At 43.7% G+C, this 20203-nt stretch overlaps 2 protein-coding genes across 2 annotated transcripts in view; one reads left to right on the plus strand and one right to left on the minus strand.

Annotated features, from left to right (window-relative positions):
- Positions 1-614: 614 nt before the first annotated feature.
- LOC121622454 (high choriolytic enzyme 2-like) lies at positions 615-2953 on the minus strand. The gene is made up of 10 exons (XM_041959411.1): positions 2920-2953; positions 2557-2607; positions 2420-2476; positions 2289-2335; positions 1892-1961; positions 1692-1806; positions 1267-1439; positions 1054-1135; positions 745-866; positions 615-652 (listed from the first exon to the last, which is right to left on the minus strand). Exons 1-10 carry the CDS (start codon positions 2951-2953, stop codon positions 615-617), a joined length of 789 nt encoding a protein of 262 aa, XP_041815345.1.
- Positions 2954-4419: 1466 nt separating this feature from the next.
- Positions 4420-20203, plus strand: part of igf2r (insulin-like growth factor 2 receptor) — a 47141-nt gene continuing 31357 nt past the window's right edge. The window contains exons 1-10 of the mRNA XM_041958274.1: positions 4420-4617; positions 6434-6573; positions 12200-12318; positions 14254-14352; positions 16149-16281; positions 16762-16873; positions 17178-17286; positions 17405-17564; positions 18682-18865; positions 19761-19864. Coding sequence (XP_041814208.1) covers positions 4484-4617; positions 6434-6573; positions 12200-12318; positions 14254-14352; positions 16149-16281; positions 16762-16873; positions 17178-17286; positions 17405-17564; positions 18682-18865; positions 19761-19864 — 1294 coding nt within the window. The 5' untranslated portion in view covers positions 4420-4483. The remainder of the gene's footprint in view (positions 4618-6433; positions 6574-12199; positions 12319-14253; positions 14353-16148; positions 16282-16761; positions 16874-17177; positions 17287-17404; positions 17565-18681; positions 18866-19760; positions 19865-20203) is intronic.

A 20203-nucleotide genomic window follows, 5' to 3' on the forward strand; every position in this document is an offset into this window, starting at 1 on the left:
ATTAATCGTTGCACTTTAAAAGTCAGCCTGTGTGCGTTGGCTGAAAAGCAGCCACTGTGACAATCACGTCATAATGCCGAAATCTACTGTTACACGACTGGAGAGGAGTCATAAAGTCAAGACTGCAGCAACAAAACCGACTACCAACGAACTCAACTTCTCGTTTTAAGAGGAAAAGTCGTTTTTTTTGATGGTTATAGTCTCACTTTAAAGACAGACGCCTCCTGTTATCCTACTGTTCCACAAGCTAACGGCCATGTGTGGTTTTAATGGAAATAAAAACACATTAGAAACATAATTTATGTAAACGCCCCAAAGCTCAGGATGAGTCATCCAAAATATTTGTAGGTTTTACAGGAATACAGTATTTAGCTCTTAACTACAGATAGATGAATAAACAACACAGCAACACTGGATTAGAAGTTTCAGTATTTTTCACTTCAGTGTCTTCAAGGTGGAAATGACAAATTTCAGAAATTGGTTTTTATTCATGTATTTATCAGAGACGTCTCTTTGGCACCTCTCAGCTGTAAGCTGGCAGCTTTGCTCAAAAACAAAGAATAAACACAGAGCAGGATTTTTAAAACTTTATTAAATCTCTCAGCAAATGCAGGTTAATCAGCAGTGAAGTGGTGCGCTGCCATCCGCTGGTCTGAAAGAAGAAAAACATCGTAGTGCTGTTAGAGTACGTCCTGTCTGCTGTATTTCTCACACACTGCAGTAATGAAATGAGGAGGCCGTCACCACAGTGGTAGAGTCTGTTCAGCTTCTGTATGTCCAGCTGGCTGAGATGCGTTCTCTGACCCATCTGAGCTCCACCCTGCTTGGCCAACACCGTCGGACTTCCATCTAGACTGAAAAAATACCTGCAGCACAAGAACAGAGCATACGTTTGAATACAACAAGACAAAGCAGCTCCATCGTTTCATTCCGGTGTTCAGTATGATCCCGTTAAAAATGAAGATATTCATATTTGTACGTCGATGACTGAGCTCTGTGGGGGAAGCTGCTGCAGCTGTTCAGCACTGATAATCTGTCTCCGCTCAGACTTACTGTCCATAGTGCATTATGGAGTTGAGGTCATACGGCAGGTTCAGAGTGTCCCCACGTTTCTTCTTGAAGTTCTTCTGTCTCCCTACAACCAAAAGTTCCAGGTGATTTATTTCACCGTGCAGACGTGTCGAAAACACAGAAGCTCCAAATGTTTCATACATGCATCAGTGTGTGTGTAATGTGAAGCGTCTCCCAGCCAGCAGAGGAGTTCACCTGGCACGATGCTCTGCCACTGCACAGTGATGTACTGATCCCGATCTTCGCGGGTGTGTTCGTGATGCAGGCCCAGAGCGTGAATGATCTCATGGCAGAGATTCCCCACACTGCACGAGTGGGAGTAATACAGCTTCTGGGCTCCTCCTCGACAACCAACAGAGGAGGCGCAGCTGGAAGCCAAAGAGTCGACTCAGCCACACTCTCTTCTCTCCTCAGTGGTTTTATTATAAAATCTGATTAATTTGCTGCCTTATGTGAATCACTTTGTAATCTAGGTTTTGAAAATTGCTCTATGAATGAGTGATTTATTATTATTATGGCAGTAATATTCAAGTAGACAATACAAGAACTTCATGTATGACGTGACCACTAAAGATGAGAGTGTTTGGGCTGAGGCGACCCTTTAACTGAGCATTTCTCACCCGTTGCCGTTCACAAACTCCACGTAGTTGAACTCTGCGGTGCGCCACTGGAAGCGAATGCACGTGAAGTCTGATATCATCTTGAAGGCGGCTTGGATGTTTGCCTCTTGATAAGCTGTTAGAGATGAAACAGTGAAGCTGTTGTGTTATCTGAAAACAGCGGTCGCACATCAGGGCTCGTCAGAGCCACAACAACCCACCCAGTTCTTCACTGATGGTGTAAGGCACGATGGCGTCCGGCCACAGGGTCTGCACAGCGTTCCTGTCCTCCTGTCAGTTTAGACATCCACGTGTTATCACCAGGATTTCAACAGTTCCAAAGAAAAACTGGAAACCTCCTAATCATTTAATTCGGAAATGTTTTGGACCCTGTTGATAAATCCTGCTGTGACTCCAGCACCCCGTGTCTTTCAGTGCTAACATTTAGAAGAGCTTTCAGCCAAAGTTCAACTTATAAATCATACAGTGTATATTTGAAAAGCCAAATGTTTCATATCGAGCATATTTTATCTTAATGTTGATGCTTTCCTATTAAAGTTTCCAGGTGAAACTAAATCCTCCCTGCAGCCGTTTGAAAACAGAAAGTCTCCATCTTACTGGTATCAGTATGTCTCCCTCTTGGACAACCATGTCCTCTTGAAGCTCTGTGACAAATAAAAGATAAGAACAGTCACTGCACATTGATTCAGTGTGGTGTATTTAACATGTGTAACATATCCAGAGTTCACCTTCTAAGGTTTCTGCACTGGTCAGCTGTGGTGGTTCAAGCACTGAAACAGCCGGACCTGCAGAAATCTGAGCATTTCATCACGTTGTTTTAACCACAAAAAGAAATTCCCAGTCTTCAAAACCAATGAGCACCAACCAGGTCCAGGACTAGTCGCATTGTGGGAGTCATTGAAGGGGATGCCGCCGACTGAAAGAAAGAAATCAGGTTAAATTTAACAAGTAACAGTCATTTATTATTGCATATTCAGCAAAATATATGAGCCAGTCTATTTTCTGACTGCAGCAGACTGAGCATAGCAGTCACAATAACATTATCTACAGAAATCAGGTAATTCCACATAAATTATTCTTCATATTGTCACCACTGAACACCAACCTGGGCCATGACTGGTAGCCTCCTGCGTTTTATTTATGGGGACAGCACCGACTGCATGAACAGAAAGCAAATCATCATCATCATTTATCAGAACATCTGTGGTCTGAAAGCTCCAGTCTGTACCTGTCAACATGCAGATGGAGACCAGGAACCACATCGTGCAACACAAACTCAAAAGAAGAAGAACCGGAAGCTTCTGTTGACCTCTGACGGATCTGATCCTCCAGCAACCAGCAGGCTGCATCTCAACAGGTGGACTCACTTCACACTAATTATGACCTTTCAGCATCAGTCTGAACTGTAGAGGGCGCTGCAGTCGATTGGATGCTGGAGGCTTTTCATACCTGCCCACTCAGAGGGTCAGTGGTGCACAGTAACTAAGTACATTCACTCAAGTACTCTGCTTAAGTACAATTTTGAGATAGTTGAGGTAGATAATACAATTAGCCTCATCTAATATAATATAATAATATAAATTCTCACAATCCAATATTAATATTATGAAATAGGCCATTCTGCATAATGAGTACTTTTAAGGCCACACAGTCTCACAGTGCTCCAGAACAGTGTGTGTTCAGGTGGAGCTGGTCAGGTGACGTCCTAAGTTCAGATGGAGACGTTTTCTGCAAATGAGAATAGAAGTGAGGAAAAACACCAAACCCAACGCTGCTGAAAGAATGAATGAAATGAATGAGTACAACCATCTTTTCTCTCAGTGATGACTGAGGGTTTTTGACCTCTAGAGGGTGCAGTATGACACCTGAACAAGGCTCTCCATTATAAAATGGTCACGTGTGCCCTGAGCTGTGACTTTCAGGAACAGCTGCAGCTTTTCCCAGGCTGAGGACTGACTTTTAACAAACGCAACTAATTAATTGATAATATTAGAGATTATTAAAATTAAAATTGTTACATGGTCTGAAGGGTTAGGGGTGCTTGAGTCAGGATTAGAACAGGATTAGTTTGTAAGGTAAAACTCTGGAATAAAGGTATTCCCAGTTATTTTTTGTCATAAGGAAAGAGGCGTTTAGGCACCATAGAACAGACAGTTGATTCGTAAATAGAAATTGTGGATGGCTATTTAGCTGGTAAACATTTGTCTACTGAATACCACCAGTGTGTTGGTGAATGATGCTCTGTTCTTGTCATCAGTATTGCTGCATTCAGGTGTCATATAGACAGCATACATATGTTATGTTATAGAAAAGATGGATTTAATCTTTTAGGTGATGTGATGTGATGTGATGAAACATGACAGATATTTGTCATGTTTTGAATTCTTACTTCAGTTAACAGCAGTAATATGTCACAAATGAGTATTACAAAGAGAAAGAAAACACACACTGAACTGTATATCCAAGGAGTTAATGCTGCATTTATATGGGATGTGCTTGGCTGTCATTCACACACACACACACACACACACACACACACACACAAACACACACACACCTTGTAAGGTGCATACACAGGCACTTCGACACCGGACGACCTAATCTACCTCCTGAGCCACCGCTGTGCCAGTTTTCCCACAGACATTAAACGCAGCATCAGTCAACATCACGAGTCATGTGATGTCCTGTCATGTGACGCAGTCACTTCCTACTGATTTGGTCCAGAGCGGACAGACTCTGCTGTATCATGTCGTCTTAGTTAGGCTCTACAGACAGTCTCCGTCACAGTGATCATGTTGTTTCAGTATCAATCGGATCGTTTTGCGCTTCTGAAGCTGGTTCTTTGGTTAGTGGCGTGTCTGGGATGTTTGTCGGTCCGATCCGGAGCGGAGGAGGACGGCAGCCTGTGGTACCAGGACCTCTGCAGGTGACAAACACACCTCCGGCTGAGACATACTGCAGCTAGAAACAGAACAAATAACCACATAGATTTCAGCATTTCATCCTTTTATGTACAGAGATCACCAAGCTAATATTAATTCAGAAAGATCGCATTTGATTATTTATTATCTTAATTCCAGGCATGCTCATCCGGTAACGTTACAACACGACCCTTGACATCATGAGGTCTGCTGTTAAATTTAGCTCATAAACAATCAGTGTTGGCAGCTCTTTGTTCCAGTTACAATTTCAACTTTGAGGGTTGGTTTGCTCACCAACGTTACCGCTCTCACCGGTGTAAGCTAGCAAACATTTCGGTGAAATACGAAATTGAAAAACGTGCTGCCCCATAAGTTTTAATCAGCTAGCTCACTTGCTGTTGAATGAAATGAGCTCCAAAACTCACTGAAATTGTCTCGAACCCGAGGAATTAACGGTCATTTTTGTTTTTGTCTAGATAGAAATGTAGCCTAGCTAACTGCTAACGTTGCACCAGAACTGTCATGTCAACAGCTAACGCTAAATGTTAGCAACGTTAAAACGAGTCAGAAAATGTCAATGGCGCCACAGTTTCTCCATAAAGCCGCCGAACGAGAGAGAGAAACGCGATGCAAACTGAAGCGAAGCTTACAAACTGAACGAGCTGTTGTCTGAACACAGTGTTGTTCTGATGAACTGAGCGGCTGCAGGTCAAATATTGACACAGCATGAAGGCAGAAATGATAACCAGGTCACCCAGCCTGTCGAACATTTCCTTGTTTTGGCAGCGTTTGCCTGCAGAGCTTGTTCACCTTATAAGTCTTAAATGAACTGTGATACTGCTCAAGAAACTTTCGGGAAGTTTCAAATTGTGATACACTTCAGAATAATTCAGCGCTGTCAGGCCTATATGTTACTGTTCTTCATTAGTTAGACGGAGCCCATGTAGAGACACAGCAGGTTTTCCAGAGTTTGTTGCTTAAATGAACAGTTTTACCTTTTTAAATGCAAACAAACAACAAGTCACAGGCAATAAATAGTGTGACACTGAACATTTTCCACGCAAGTATAGAAATAATTCATGAGTGACAGCACAAAAATGGCTCCAGCTAATATTTTTTTTTCATTATTGATTAATATGCTGACTATTTTCTCAAATAATCAATTAGCCTCCCAAGTGGATGTCTGCAGATTGCTTGCTTTTTTTCCTCCACCATTCTGTAACCTGATTATATTAAATGTTTAACTACATGAGATAAAGATCCACACAACTGAGATGACTGAGCGAGGTCGTTGAAGTTATTATAGGATTATCAGGCGGATATTTTTCTGTCACACGTTTCAGCTCCAGACGATTTAATTTATTCTGTAAGAGACTTGAAAGTTTGAGAATGCACTTTATATGAATTATTACTGTAGCACACATCGAGTGGAAAATTAATTCACTCCCATTTCAGTGTAATCAATGAGTTTTATTTGTTATTTATGAAAAAACTGAGCAGAAATGCCAAACATTCGCTGCCTTCAGCTTCTCAGATGCTCTTGTTTTCTGTGTTACATTATTGTAGATTTAATATCACTGGATTGGTCAGACAAAGCAGTTTGAAGACGTCTCCTTGTGACGTCCATCATTCACGATTTTCAGACATTTTAAAGTCAAAAAACTGTTTGATAAATCAACAATAAGGAAAAAATTGTCTTAAATTGATCAGGTGCTGCAGGGCTGAGACCTAACGTGTGTCTGATGTGCATTGCCTAAGTGTTTCTCTTAATCCTAGTCTTCTTCATTTCATTTCCTTTCATTCCTAATCCTTCTGTTGCAGTTATAAATGGGAGGCTATAGACCTGGATAAAAAAATGAGCTACACGTTTAAGCTCTGTGAGTCTTCCCCGTCCACCAGCTGCGGCGCCGGTGCTGCCGTCTGCGCTGAGGACCTCACCACCAACAAACACCGGTCTGTGGGTGAGTACGGCCCGCTGCTGTGCGCTGGGACACAGTAAAGATTTTGCAGTTGCATAAGACGTGCTGTGAGCCGCGGTGGCGTCATGGCCGTCTGTTGGAGAGATAACGGCTAAATGAAATAGAGACGGTGAAAAAGGAGTTAGGAAAGTTTCTCATATTGTGTGCATGTTCTAATGCATGTAATTCTATGATTGTCACTGTGTGCAGAGGTGTTATTTCATGTCATGAACTAAGGCTAAAAAGGACAATGAACATGTTGTCACTTAGACACCGTGAAGTCACTCATCTCAGATACCTGTGGGAGAGGGATTACATACCTGTGATTGGCCAGAAGTTAAAGGGAGCAGGTGTTTTTCCTGCTGAAGTCTTAACGGGAGGCTAGCTCAGAGCTAGCAGCACACTCACAGTGACTGTTTAATTGTTCGGGCGTTGGCTCTGGCCCTCAGTGACACCAGCTGGTGTCTGGCACACTTCCCCACATTCACAGTCCGCCATCTTTGCTGTACTTTGAACATTACTTCAGTCACTTCAGTCGACCCTTGTAGCTCCACACAACGCGACAACTTGTGCGAAGTTTCAGCATTAAATATGATCGTGCAGGAGTTATCTCCACGTCACCTCTGTCCCCACCAGGAGATGAACCCGGTGTAACAGAAGGGAATAGAATAATATCCACCGCAGCCATGTTTTTGAATAGAGAGGTGCATGATGGGAGCTGACTCTCTCTGACTCTGACGCGTCCCACATGACGACCACACAGCAGAACATTTCACGGCTCTTTAGTGGCGTTGTGGGTCACACTCATCTGTTTCTGTGTGAAGGATGAAATTAGCTTTGCATCCTCTGCCGTAACGTTCTGTGGCGGCGGTCTGTGGTCGTGGATGGTTTCACCAGTAAAATGCTCGAGTTCGACCGCTTCGATAAGTTTCCCCTGACTGCTTGTGGGCCTTCTCTGTAAGAGCTGACACGGTGGCTAAGTTTGGTATACGATGTTTCAGATGAGTGGCCGTGCAGGAAACACAAAAGGATCTGGTTTGTCTTGTTGATTGTGGTCCACGGTCTCCGTCTCCGGTCCATAAAATACATGTATGTTCATGTGTGTTAGCAGAAAACTATGGTGTTTATGTGTGGAGATGATTTTAATGTTTTTTTTTGTCACATACAATATTTCAATGTTTGATTTCATTACAACTTAAAAAAAAATACTCGTGCTAATCTGATATATTTAATGTGTTATTGCCTCTGCACTAATTTATAAGCGCGAGCAGCATCAAACATGCAGACTCAGTGAGTGACGCTGTGCGGATCAGTCCTTCAGAGCTCTGTCGGTACATCAGCAGACCTGATCTCTGTGCTGATGAGGCTGAATCTGCTGCTGCTGCATGTCAGCAAGATCCACATCTCCGCCCTCAAGGTGGAGAGGCGCTACACGTTGAGCACGTTAACATTACTCATTCGAAAACTTTTTGCTCAGTCAGCAGCTTTTTATTGAGAATACGTCAAACTAAGTTAGCGAAAGCCGGCTAACGGCTAACGGCTCGCTCCATTTAGCTACAGCAGAGACGTGTTACTGTCACTAAATAAAGGTCAAGATTACTGCACGGGAAGTACAACCCTCAATGTGTTTAAACTTAAATAAAAAAATACTTATTTAATCAATAACAGTACATAATTAATCAATCTCTGGCTTCACAAATACTGAGCTGTCTGCACAGAAACACGTAGTGATGTTGCACGCTCCTGCTGGTGGCCTAGTCTTTCAGAATAAGAGCACATGTTTGGTCTCTGTCCGGATCAGGTCAGAACGTCCTGCTTGGTCGATCACATTTTTTTTTTTTTTGTCTTTAAATGCCTCGTTTTGTTCATTCTGACTCAATCAGCTGTAGCGTGAGCGAGCGTTAGCTGAGTTTTGGCTCGATCGGGTTCACTCTCTCATGTCAAAGCTCATTGGTGCGCTAAAATGTGTTTCTGAAAACCCTCGAGGTGGCAAACAGACGGACAACAGAATCTGGATTCACATTTGATCACCGCCTCGCTGTACAGTTTGAGCCGACTCTCGACTTCTCTTTTGCACGACAGTTAAACAAAGCTGGTTAAAAAGCTGCAAAGTCTCCCTTTGATTCGATATTTAAAAAAGGATCTGACCCAGTTTCTCATGTAAATTCTGCTGCAGTGCTTCTTTCTGAGGGATCCGTTTCGCTCTCCCGTGTGTCTGTGGTCGACTCCTGGAGCTCGACCTGCTGCCTCCCGGTCAGACCTGACCTTCGGTCAACAGAGACCGCCCCCATCTTTATTTAATCACGCTGGTTGTAAATGGATTTTCCAAGGCAGCGGCTGTCATGCTGTCTTTCTGCAAGAGGAGCAGCAGTCTGGCCTCCCATCTCTGGAAACCAGTTTCAATTTAATGACGCTGGGAGACTAACAGAGCTGAATCAGTTCATCAGTTAGTTAAAATAAAACGGTTTCAGTGTTTTATAACTGAAAATGCCAAATATTTTCTGCTCACTGCTCCTTTCATGTGAGTGTTTGACTGTTTTGTCTGTATTTTATATCATTTTAAGTTGAATATCTCTGGATTCTGGTCTGTAAAACTGTCTCCAGCTTCTGGGTTTGCTGCTTTATTTTGTCTTATATGATAATAAGCTGAATAGATTTAGGTTTCGGACTGTCGTTCTGGGGCCTTTTCACTGTTTTTTGACATTTTTATATACAGTTCAGACTTTTTAACGTCGTGTCTGAAGGCTCTGATTTCTAAGCAGTGAGAGACTCTCTGTCCTCACGTCTTCAGGTTTTACTCGTTTGGTTAGCCTGGGAGGCTAATGTGCTGCTCCCGTCATCACTCAATAGCGCACTCATTTGTGATGCAGTTGAATGGACGTGTGCACCGAAACCACATGTGGTTTTACACCTGAAACTGTTCCTTCCCATTGGTCAGAATCAGCCCTTCTGTGTCATCATGTGACACCACCTGCCAGGTGTCATCAGCGACTGTTCGCTTCCAGCATTTCACGATCACTAAATCTGTGACTGTTGGACTGTTTGAGGCACTTCCTCGGTTTTATTTGCGTCGTCGTCTTTGATTCCTGACCTTTCTAAAGAAAACAAGCTGCCAGTCAGAGTCCCACAACAACACCTCGTCCTGCAGTGTGAGGTCGTGACCGTCCCCTTTGGACAGACGGGTGTTTGGTGTCTCTCAGACTCAGATTTCTGCACTGACGACCGCAGACTCCTGCTGGTGTGGTTCCGCCGTCTCTTCTGAACTTGACCTCCGGTTCTGTTAGAAGAGGAACGTCACATATGGAGAGCGAATGAAGCAAGAGGCCGTAAACAAGAAGCGGTTGGTCAGGTGATTAACAGTTTAAGCTCACCTGCTGACGAATCACATGACCCACGAACACATCATCAATCATAAACGCCCCATAAACACAAACAGGCTCAAACCTGTCTCTCTCTCTCTCTCTCTCTCTCTCTCTCTCTCTCTGTCTCTCTCTCTGTCTCTCTCTCTGTCTCTGTCTCGCTCTCTCTCTCTCTCTGTCTCTGTCTCTCTCTCCCCCTCTGTCTCTCTCTCTGTCCCCCCCTCTCTCCCCCTCTCTCTCTCTGTCTGTCTCTCTGTCTCCCTCCCCCTCTGACTCTCTCTGCCCCCCCTCTCCCCCTCTGTCTCTCTGTCTCTCTCCCCCCCTCTCCCCCTCTGCCTCTCTCTCTCCCCCCCTCTCTCCCTCTCTGTCTCTCTCTCTCCCCCCCTCTCTCCCCCTCTGCCTCTCTCTCCCCCCCTCTCTCCCTCTCTGTCTCTCTCTCTGCCCCCCCTCTCCCCCTCTGCCCCTCTCTCTGCCCCCCCCTCCCCCTCTGCCTCTCTCTCTGCCCCCCCCTCTCACATGATCCACCCTCACTCTTCATCATTCATGTCTGTTCCTCAAATCAAAGTATTTGGAGTAATCCTCACTGTAGAATTGAAAAGTGCAGTTAAAAACTAAAACATCTTGGATTCATGTGATTTCCAGCTAATCACAATGATTTCATCTGTTGATGTTGATTTATCACCACCACACAATCCACGATGAAGGCTTCAGCAGCCTGAAAGAGATTGTCCCAAAGATAATCAATTCACCATCACATAAATCTGTTAAATGTTTGCTATCCGTTCTGCTCAGGGAGTACTTTTACTTTTAATACTTGCATTTATGTAGTAAAGTAAAGTTTTGAATAGAGGATCTCATTCATCTTAAAATTCTAAAAGCCGATCCAGACTCTTGAGCTGGAACCAGGAAGCGTTTCATGCTGCTCGCAGAGGTTCAGCTGTTACTGTGTTAGTAGGTCACAGCGTCATTCAGCGACATTCCTTTACGGTCGCCGTGTGATAACAGCCCTGACATAATCAGAGGACTTCAAACGCACAAGTTTCTTCCTCTGCTGAGAGTCACTGCACAGAAAGAGTTTATAAAAGAGGCTGAAACACGAGCAAAGCAGAAGCAGAAGGATGAGAATGAGTTCATAAACCAAACACAGACACGGTTCATTTCAGAGGGAGCTGCAGTTTTCATGCTTCAGACACAGTTTGTCCTGTTTTCTGACTGTTTGACCTCCCGGAAGAAGAAAAAATTGATCATTCATTGAGATTTTTATTGGCCGTCGATGCGACAGAGCAGATTTCAGCGTGTCACGGGTCCGAGTCGGGCAACACATTTACAGACGTCTGTTTCATCTGGCCGACCCGCTGGGAGTTTATTCTCAGATGTCGTTTTCCACTGCTGTCTGTTCGGTGATGAATGAAGACTGTGCTGAGAGCGGAGTCGCCACATTACGCTGCAGAGGATTAGCTGGTGTTTACAGAGCAGCGGGTCGGCGGGGGTCGCCGGGTGGATGCATTACTCTGCAGACTGTCTGCGGCAGTGACACGCAGGGATAGCCAGGATAACATGGAGGCAGTCTGGTGTCGTGACGTTAAATTCATTTAAATGATGATTAATGCCGGTCAGACCCTTCAGGCTGGGCCCCCACCCTGCCTCGGTGGACTGGGCGGCGGCATAAAACTCCTGCAGGGTCTCGTGGAGAGCATCGGTGGTGCAGTGGACGTCTCTCAGTCTATCAGCTTCCCACGTTGTTGATCCCATCTTCTTCATCTCGTACTTGATTTAATCCTCTGATCCTCAAAGTTGTCGTACTCTCCAAAGAGGTTAAAAGAAATGTTGCAATTACATGTCGGGAACGGGGGGCTTTGACTGCGTCCCTGTTGCTATGGTTACTCATCTTAGATACAGGCTGTGCATTCATTTTCTCTTATCAGTTTTCACCCAGACCATAATATAACATGAGATAAATGTTATGAGATTATGATTTAATGCCACTAACGACTCCTGTTGGCGCCATGAACTCTAAATAACACTTCAAGTCCAACATTGAACGTCAGGCACAGCGAGTCTTTGCGTAGCTCTGCAGGATTTGTGCGCGATTGTCCCGAGTGGTCGAGCGTACGACAAACGACAAGAGTGGAGCTTTCCCAACAGTCTTCATGTTTGCATAATGAGTTTGAATCATCTTATTTAACATGAGTGAAATCCTGCACGTCTGATGAACAGCCTGCAGTCCCTGAATAACATGTCAACGCTCTGTAACTGTGTCCAATGTGCAGGTGATCTGTCCCTGCAGAGGCTCTCCGGCTCGGTGCTGGATTACAACAACACGGAAAAATGTCCGGGAAGCAACAACAACGTCCAGAGCAGCATCAGCTTCCAGTGTGGGAAAACCATGGTAAGACTCGGGCGGGCCATTTCTGCTTTTCATGTCGAGCTGTTTAGTCTGGCTCGTGAAGGCCGGCGGTGGCCCCGAGGTTAGAGGGGCAGGCTTCAGACCGGATGTTAATCGCAATGGTAGCATTTGTTTGAAAATCTGATTCGAGATCTGTTTTTTTTGTTTGTTTGTTTGTTTGGTCCTATTGATGCAACTAAATGTATAATTAACTGAGATCATATACTTCTAACAGCCTTTACCTGGAGACGCTTTTCAGGTGGAATATGCGGTGTTAGGTTGAAGATGCTTTTATTCTGATGCGTCAGTTAACGCCTGGTCTGCGCTGTCTGTCCTGCACGTCAGAGGCTTTGTTGTTCAGCAGCGGAAAACTTGATCAGTTGTTTGGTTTTATAGTTTGTGATGGGAAGTTCGGTACAAACCACGATCATTTTGGTCAGAAACCTGGTTCAGGATGTTCGCGTGTGTCCGGTAATCAGGTTTGATTAGCAGGAATTCGGCTGCTTCGAGGTCTTCGGGTTAACACACGCTACAACACACGCTACAAAGGTGTAAATTAAAGCTGATGTAAAAAGGCTGAAGTGAGGTTTAATGGATTCTAGGAGCAGCTGCAACGAGAGGAAGTGAATCTGTTGGTAGAAGTGAAGCAGGACGGTGACAGTCAGCTGCTCTGGAGTCAGTCGAGCTGGTCTGAGGTTTCAGGGGTGGCTGAGCGGTGGGCTGACGTCGACGTGTCATTTCCCGTCAAGTGGCAAAGATTTTTCTGTTTTAGCTGATGATTCTCTGTGAAAGATTTCCAGCTTACGAAGTGTGAAGTGGAGAAGTGAAAGTAGCTTTAATGAAACTGTTCAAAAACATGTTGAATGCTGAAAAGAAGACGAAGTGATCAGAGCTGAATGTAGACAACAGTAATGTCATAACTGTACCAATGGAGGCATGGAGTTGATTTATTTTGTTATTTTCAGACCTGATTTATTTTTTGCTCTAAATGTATGTAGAAATAATGTCACTCCTCTGATTTAAGGGAATTGAAGCTGTCAGACAAAAACAAGCTTGTATTTAGATCATCTGTGTGCAGAATATGAAAATTTATCATTCTTTAATGAACTCTGACAGTGTAACAGCAGCTTTAGTATATTTTAAGATTTGCTTCCAGACGTTCAGGGATTAATGGGAGTGTGTTAAGTTTAATGTTTGACTTTGACGTGATTTTATCGTCTATAGGCCTCTGATACTGGTCTTTGCTTGTCACATTTCAGGCTGATAATAAACCTCATTTGACCAGAAATGAATCGATCAGGTGTTTTTTGACAGTCAGTTAAAGCTGTTTCCTTTCTGCTTACATCACTGTTTCTCACTAAAACACATTGTTTGTTTCCTCCATCCATGTTTACGAGCCAGCAGTCTTCTTCTTCTTCTTCTTCTTCTTCTTCTTCTTCTTCTTCTTCTTCTTCTTCTTCTTCTTCTTCTTCTTCTTCTTCTTCTTCTTCTTCTTCTTCTTCTTCTTCTTCTTCTTCTTCTTCTTCTTCTTCTTCTTCTCTGTGTTTGTTTTGATGGAGCTTTGCTGCATTCTAACCACCTGTAGATCAGAGGAATAGAGTGAAACCAGTAGAAATGGAGGACACAGAGGACCTTTTATTTATTAGCTTGGTTATATATTATATATATTTCTGAATGAAAAGCTCTTCTCTTGAACAGGCGCTGAACCTTCAGCCTCTCCAGCAGCAGCAGCAGCAGACTGTGCTGGTTTCCACTCAGCTGTAAACTATTAGTATGAATAAATTCCACTTTGAAGTCACTTGTATTTTGTGTTGTAGCAGAAAAACAGACATGTTGTTCGTCCAGCTGAGCCTTGTGTGAGTGTTAAACTGTTGAAGTCATGCTCTTCGTGCACACAGCTTTCTGTCTTGCTCATGTTTTTGTGTTCGTGTGCTGCAGGGAACCCCGGAGTTTGTCGCTGTGTCTCAGTGTGTGCATTACTTTGAGTGGAGGACCTACGCCGCCTGCAAGAGCGACAGATTCAAGCCACACAAAGAGGTGGGTGGTGGAACATCTGATGGGCGGCTTTCTCGCTGACGAGAAGGTTTTGTGTGTGTGAGGGGGAAAAAAAAAAGCCCTGACACTGTGGCTGTAGAGGTGTGATTCATCAGAAACGATGAGGAAACTCATCATTTACAGCATGTGTTCATCGGCGTGGAGGACGTGTCACATGCTGTCACGGTGCTAATGCGAGCGTAACGTGGAATAACTGAAAGAACGTGTGACATGAACCAGTCTTGCTCTGTTAGAGACAGGTATGTGTTGGAAAAGAGCAACAGATGTGTCGTGAAAGTTAGACTAAATTAAATCAGTCATGAACATTTTCCTCCAAACTGGGATTAAATTAGCCTTTAATCAAAGTCCAGTAACGAGAATCTGCTGGTCCTAAAATTACTTGAAAACTTGTTCAGACAGTTCTCTAAATTGAAGCCGTCTAATGGGGTTAAAATGCCTTGTAGCTAGGGATGCACGATAACTGTTTTTTAAAATCGATACCAATAACCGATAACTTTCAGCTCCTAAAGGCCGATACCGATAACCGATAACACACACATATACCTAACACCATGACATCAATACCACAAACCAAAACAGCTGCGCACAGTGAGAGGCGGTTGCTAGGCAACGTACGTGTTTACTTACAGGGCCGCTGAGCAGTGAGAGATGTGACAGAGGAGAGCAGGCTCATTTTAAATTAATAAAATATGTTTTAATCACTATTTTATGTCACATTATTGAATGCTTTAGTAGTAAGCCGTGTTCTAAGCGGGATAACGTATAGTGAGCAGGTTCCTATGGAGAAATAAACCCCACCGCTTCGCGTCGGACTTATCTATGTAAACAAACAGCGCAGGGCAGTCCATAGTAAGGCAAGCACCATCACGTCCATGATTAAATCTTCAATAACCTGAGCCCGTGGGTCATCTTTGGCAAATTTCTTGGACTTTTCGAAAGCCGTCTTTAGCAGGCCGGCCGTCCTCATACGCTTTCCAAACTCTGTCAAAGCGGTGGTTATGTTTCAGGTGGCTGACCAGGTTTGAAGGATTAAAGCTCGTGCAATTTCTCGCTCCTCGTGGAACTCGCTTGGAACATTTGTTACGAATAAACAGCGAACAGTCTTCTTCGGAAACTTTGAAGAAGTCTGTTTGCTGTTTTCATAAGCACGCTGTGCTGCATGCTGCATTCAAGGTGTAACGTACATTCCCCCATTCCCTCGTTTTTAAGTTCATGTTTCTATTCCTTATGTGTAACATGTGTAAAAATGGTGCGAATATTAACTCAAGTCAGCAACTAGCAAAATTATGACCGAGTTATCGAGTTGTTTTCTGGCATGAGGGGGTATTCTTGATTTTTCCCAGTGAGAAGGAGTTTTTCTGATTATGCCAACGTCACATGAACGCAACATTCCCTGCAGGCCATTCGGGTCTCATAGTCGGAGCGAGGCACTGCCGTGCTGACAAAAACATATGTTATCGGGGCTGTTCGTCATGATATCGGACTTATCGGAATGACGTCATCATTTCCTGTTATCGGCCCGATAACTATCGTGCACCCCTACTTGTAGCCTACAAGTTACTGCATTAACTGATTAACTGACAGTTTTATTCCATGTGAGCTGTCCGATGGTCCAGACCTGTGCAGAGCTGTGAAGGACCATGAACACACATGATGGATGAGACCTCTTTAACAGCCACACAAAGATCTGACGTAGCATTCAGGAGGATTTTCTTTGGTCTGATCGATTATGAGACGCCCTCAGTGCCGCAGCATGAAGCTGCCTCCTCTGTGTCCAGGTGCCCTGCTACGCGTTCGACTCGGACGGGAAGAAGCACGACCTCAACCCCCTGATCAAAGTGAGCGACGGCTACCTGGTGGACGACGGCGACGACACCGTCGACTTCTACATCAACATCTGCCGAAGCCTCAGTGAGTACCAGAGGGTCAGATCAGTTAGCTGATTCATTTCAGTTTATTTGTGAGAAGTGTCAAGTCGTAGACAACACTGAGCAACACTTCGGAAGAGGCATTGTGTTATGTTATCTCAGGAACGTCTCCATTTCTTCAGACAGGGCGTTCACTTGGACTCAAGGATGAACTGATCAGATTTTGGTGGTCAAAGGTCACCTCAACCAGCACGTTTTGACCGTAACTCAAGAATTTGTACGCTAATTATGACGAAGTTTCACACCAATGTCTCAGAGGATAAAATGATGAAAATGTAACTTGACTGGTTGTTGGAGGTAAATCCTACCCATCATGCATTTGAGCCAATCACTGCCACCTGCTGCAGCACTGTCGCTTCAGTGTTACCATTGGCTGCTGTGAAGTATATTTTTGCCGTGTTCAGTTTGATGCACATTAGTTGATTTCCTGTTATCGTCCTTTTCTTTCCTCACCCTCTCTCAGACCTTCCAGGTAAATCCTGTCCGGAGGGCTCTGCAGCCTGTCTGGTCACCACTCATGGCTCCTACAACATGGGCTCTCCCTCCAAACAGCTGGAGCTGGTGTCCAGCGACAGGTACGCCCTTCACGAACGCTGTATGAGAGACTGTCACCTGACTTTCCACGTGGTTGAAGAACAGCCAGGAGTGATTTTCAGCTTCCTGTCTCGACAGAGCTTCTGTTACTTCGAGTTTAGATTTAGTTTGTACAGTTGGTGGAATGTCCAGTATTTGTTGGTGTTGTTTGTTTAGCTGCATCATCGAAGTCTGCTGAGGTTAACCTTCACTGACAGCAGGATCAGCTTTTAATGCAGCCAAGAAAAAAAAGCTAATTTAATCAGATATGATCTTAACTGGACTTGTTCCTCGTCTCCTCTGCAGGCTGAGGTTGCAGTATGAATTCAGTGCCGCTTCGTCTCCTCCGGACATCTGCAACGGACACAATCCTGCCGTCACCGTCACTTTCATCTGTCCGTCAAGCAGACACGCGGTTGGTCGCACACACTCATACACACACACACACACACACACACACACTTCCTCATTTCATCACTTTCGTCGTGTTTTGTTAAACCTGGTTTTCACGCCTGTGTGGTTTGGCGTCGCAGGGCAGCACTCCGAAGTTGACGGCAGGGCTGAACTGTCGTTACGAGGTGGACTGGGTGACTGAATACGCCTGCCACAGAGATTATTTGGAGAGTCAGTCCTGCAAACTGACCAGCGAGCAGCATGACATGTCCATAGACCTCACCCCTCTCACCTTGACCAGTGAGTAGTTCCTCAGTCGGGGACCTCAAAGTCTGACAGACCCCCCCACCTGTTGAAAGTTTGTTACATCTGTCCCAAAAACATTCATTTTTCCCCTTTTATTTGTCTTGAAGTCATCGTTTACTTCACCTCCACCTCCACCTGCACCTTCTGTGTACTTAACATTTAAGTGTACACACACTTAACTAAATTATATACATTTTAGTATATTAGTACATTTCATTGGTATACTTTATTGTTTACTGTTTATATACATTTTAGTATATTTCAGCTGCTGTCGCTTCATTTTACTGCTATATTTTATTGTTTAGTTTATTTTTATTGTCTTAGTATATTTTCATTTCTGGTATACTTTTATTGCTTTTACAAATATTTTTATTGCATGTTGGTTTATTTTATTCTAGTATCTTAATTTTCTTTTAGAATCTTTCTTATTGTTTCTAACATGGGGGTCGCAATGCACATTTCATTGACTTGTCATGCTCAATGACAATAAAGAAATCTTGAGTCTTATAGCAAGGCTGCAAAACTGTGTTAGAACTTGTGAACATGCAGATTTATCATAGTGCACCAACATGATGTTATTGTGTTTACATGATTTAACGAGTTTATTTATTTGTGTATTAATTAGAAGAACCAGTCTTCTCATCACCCGACACTCTCTTTGCTCCCTCTCTCTCTTTTATTATCCATGGTTACATATTTAACCCACAGGAATTACTGGTTCATAGTTATGCTATTTATATGCCTGGTTAGAGGAAGTAGCTCTATGAGTAAACTGCGCTGACCTTCCTGGTTTGTGCCAGCTCACTGTCAGTGATATAAAAAGCCTTTTCCACTTATTGTCACGGTCCATCCTCAGTGTGTGTCTTGATGTAGGCCACAGTACACCACCTGACAGGAAGTGCTGTGTCTCCTGCTGTTAATAACTGGTTGAACATGTACTAAATTCAGCTTGAAGCTAATTGCTGTCAGTAAATTCCTTTGTCGTCTTCATCTTTAAAGGAATAGTTCCACATTTTGAGACGTGCTTGCTTGCTTTCTCGCTGAATAAGATGGAAAAAAAGTGCATGAGCAGCCCCCTGATGCCGCGTCGTGTTGGTGTGTGTACCTACAGGTTATTCGTACAGTGCACACTCTGGGCCCGGCGACGGGGATGAAAGCTACGTCTACTACCTGAACGTGTGTGGAGAGCTCCCCGGCAAAGAATGCGGTGACGACAAGTTTGTATCGTCTTGCCAGGTGAAGAAGTCTGCGGAGGCGAAGAAGGTGGCCGGAAAATATCAGAACCAGACGCTACGGTAATGTGTGACTGACGCAAAACTTTATAATAGCTTAACAACAGCTGGGACGGGAAGAATCAAATGAGCCTTTTAAACATTAGAGGCTTCATTTCATTCATTTTATTAACCTTTAAATTACTCCAGAATTTGAAAGCATAGTAAACTTTGCAATCGTTGAAAGCCACGTGTAGTCAAAATGAAAATGCATGAGAAACAAATGAACCCATGCACAGGTCAGCACACTTATGGTGGCTAATGTTAGCAAAGCCGTGCAAATCAGTCCACTGGATTTAAGATTAACGTCTGCTTGCTTGTTAAACTGTATTTCATCGGGTAAGAGATCAACTTTTCAATGGTTTTATCACAGGAGTGACAGGAGAATTAAAGCGACAGCAGACGTGTTTGTTGCTTCCTGTTGGTGATCCTGTTCCAGTCGCTCTGAGTCACTAAAGATGCGTCACATTTATTATATTATAACTGACTCTGAAGAATCTGTTGTCCTCCCTCATATATGTTTGAATCAGGCTTATTTTGATATTGTTGGATTAGTATTTTACATGACGTGGCTGAACCTGCTGTGATGTAAAACTGAACGTCGCTGCAGAGCAGACACACATGGCTGCCCAGCTTCAGACGGTTTAAACTGCTGGCAGCCGTCCTCCTCTTTCTGTGACATTTGGTTATTATTTTGTCACCTGTGTGTCAGCCACAAACAAACAAGGGGAGAAAAGAGACAAACATGATATGATGAATTTACAGAATAACCTACCACACCAACACTTGCAGAATCAACCTTCATTTGACTCCTTTTCATGAGTTTACCTGATATTTTAACTCTGTTTTTGAGGAAAGTGGAGACAAACAGCAGTCTATCAACAGTTTCTCCTCTGCCTGTTTCTCTCTTCTTCTTCAGGTATTCAGATGGAGATCTGACTCTGATCTACCCAGATGGCACCAGATGCTCCACCGGCTTCCAGAGAATGACCATCATCAACTTTGAGTGCAACAAGACCGCTTGTGAGACAGACGTTTCATTTCTTCCAGTTTTAGTTTGAACTTTTCCATCTCGCACTGTGGCACCATCCGGTGGTAGTATCAAGTATTACACCGTGGCATGTTTGTGCTGAACATGACGCAAGTGTCTCATGATTCATTTAATCTCTTCCAAAATTAAGCTAATTGAGCCAAACAAGCATTTACTGGTCAAAATAATAAGAAAAAAACTATGTGTATTCTTCTTGTGCAATTTTTCCTCTAATGTATTAATTACTTCTATAATTTACAGGTTGTTCCAGTTTACAAACTTGTTGGACAGGTAGAATCACGTCACAACTTAATTCATGCTTTGTCTGATTT

This window comes from Chelmon rostratus, chromosome 18, assembly GCF_017976325.1.
Source record: "Chelmon rostratus isolate fCheRos1 chromosome 18, fCheRos1.pri, whole genome shotgun sequence".
In the NCBI taxonomy this organism is placed as follows: Eukaryota; Metazoa; Chordata; class Actinopteri; order Chaetodontiformes; family Chaetodontidae; genus Chelmon; species Chelmon rostratus.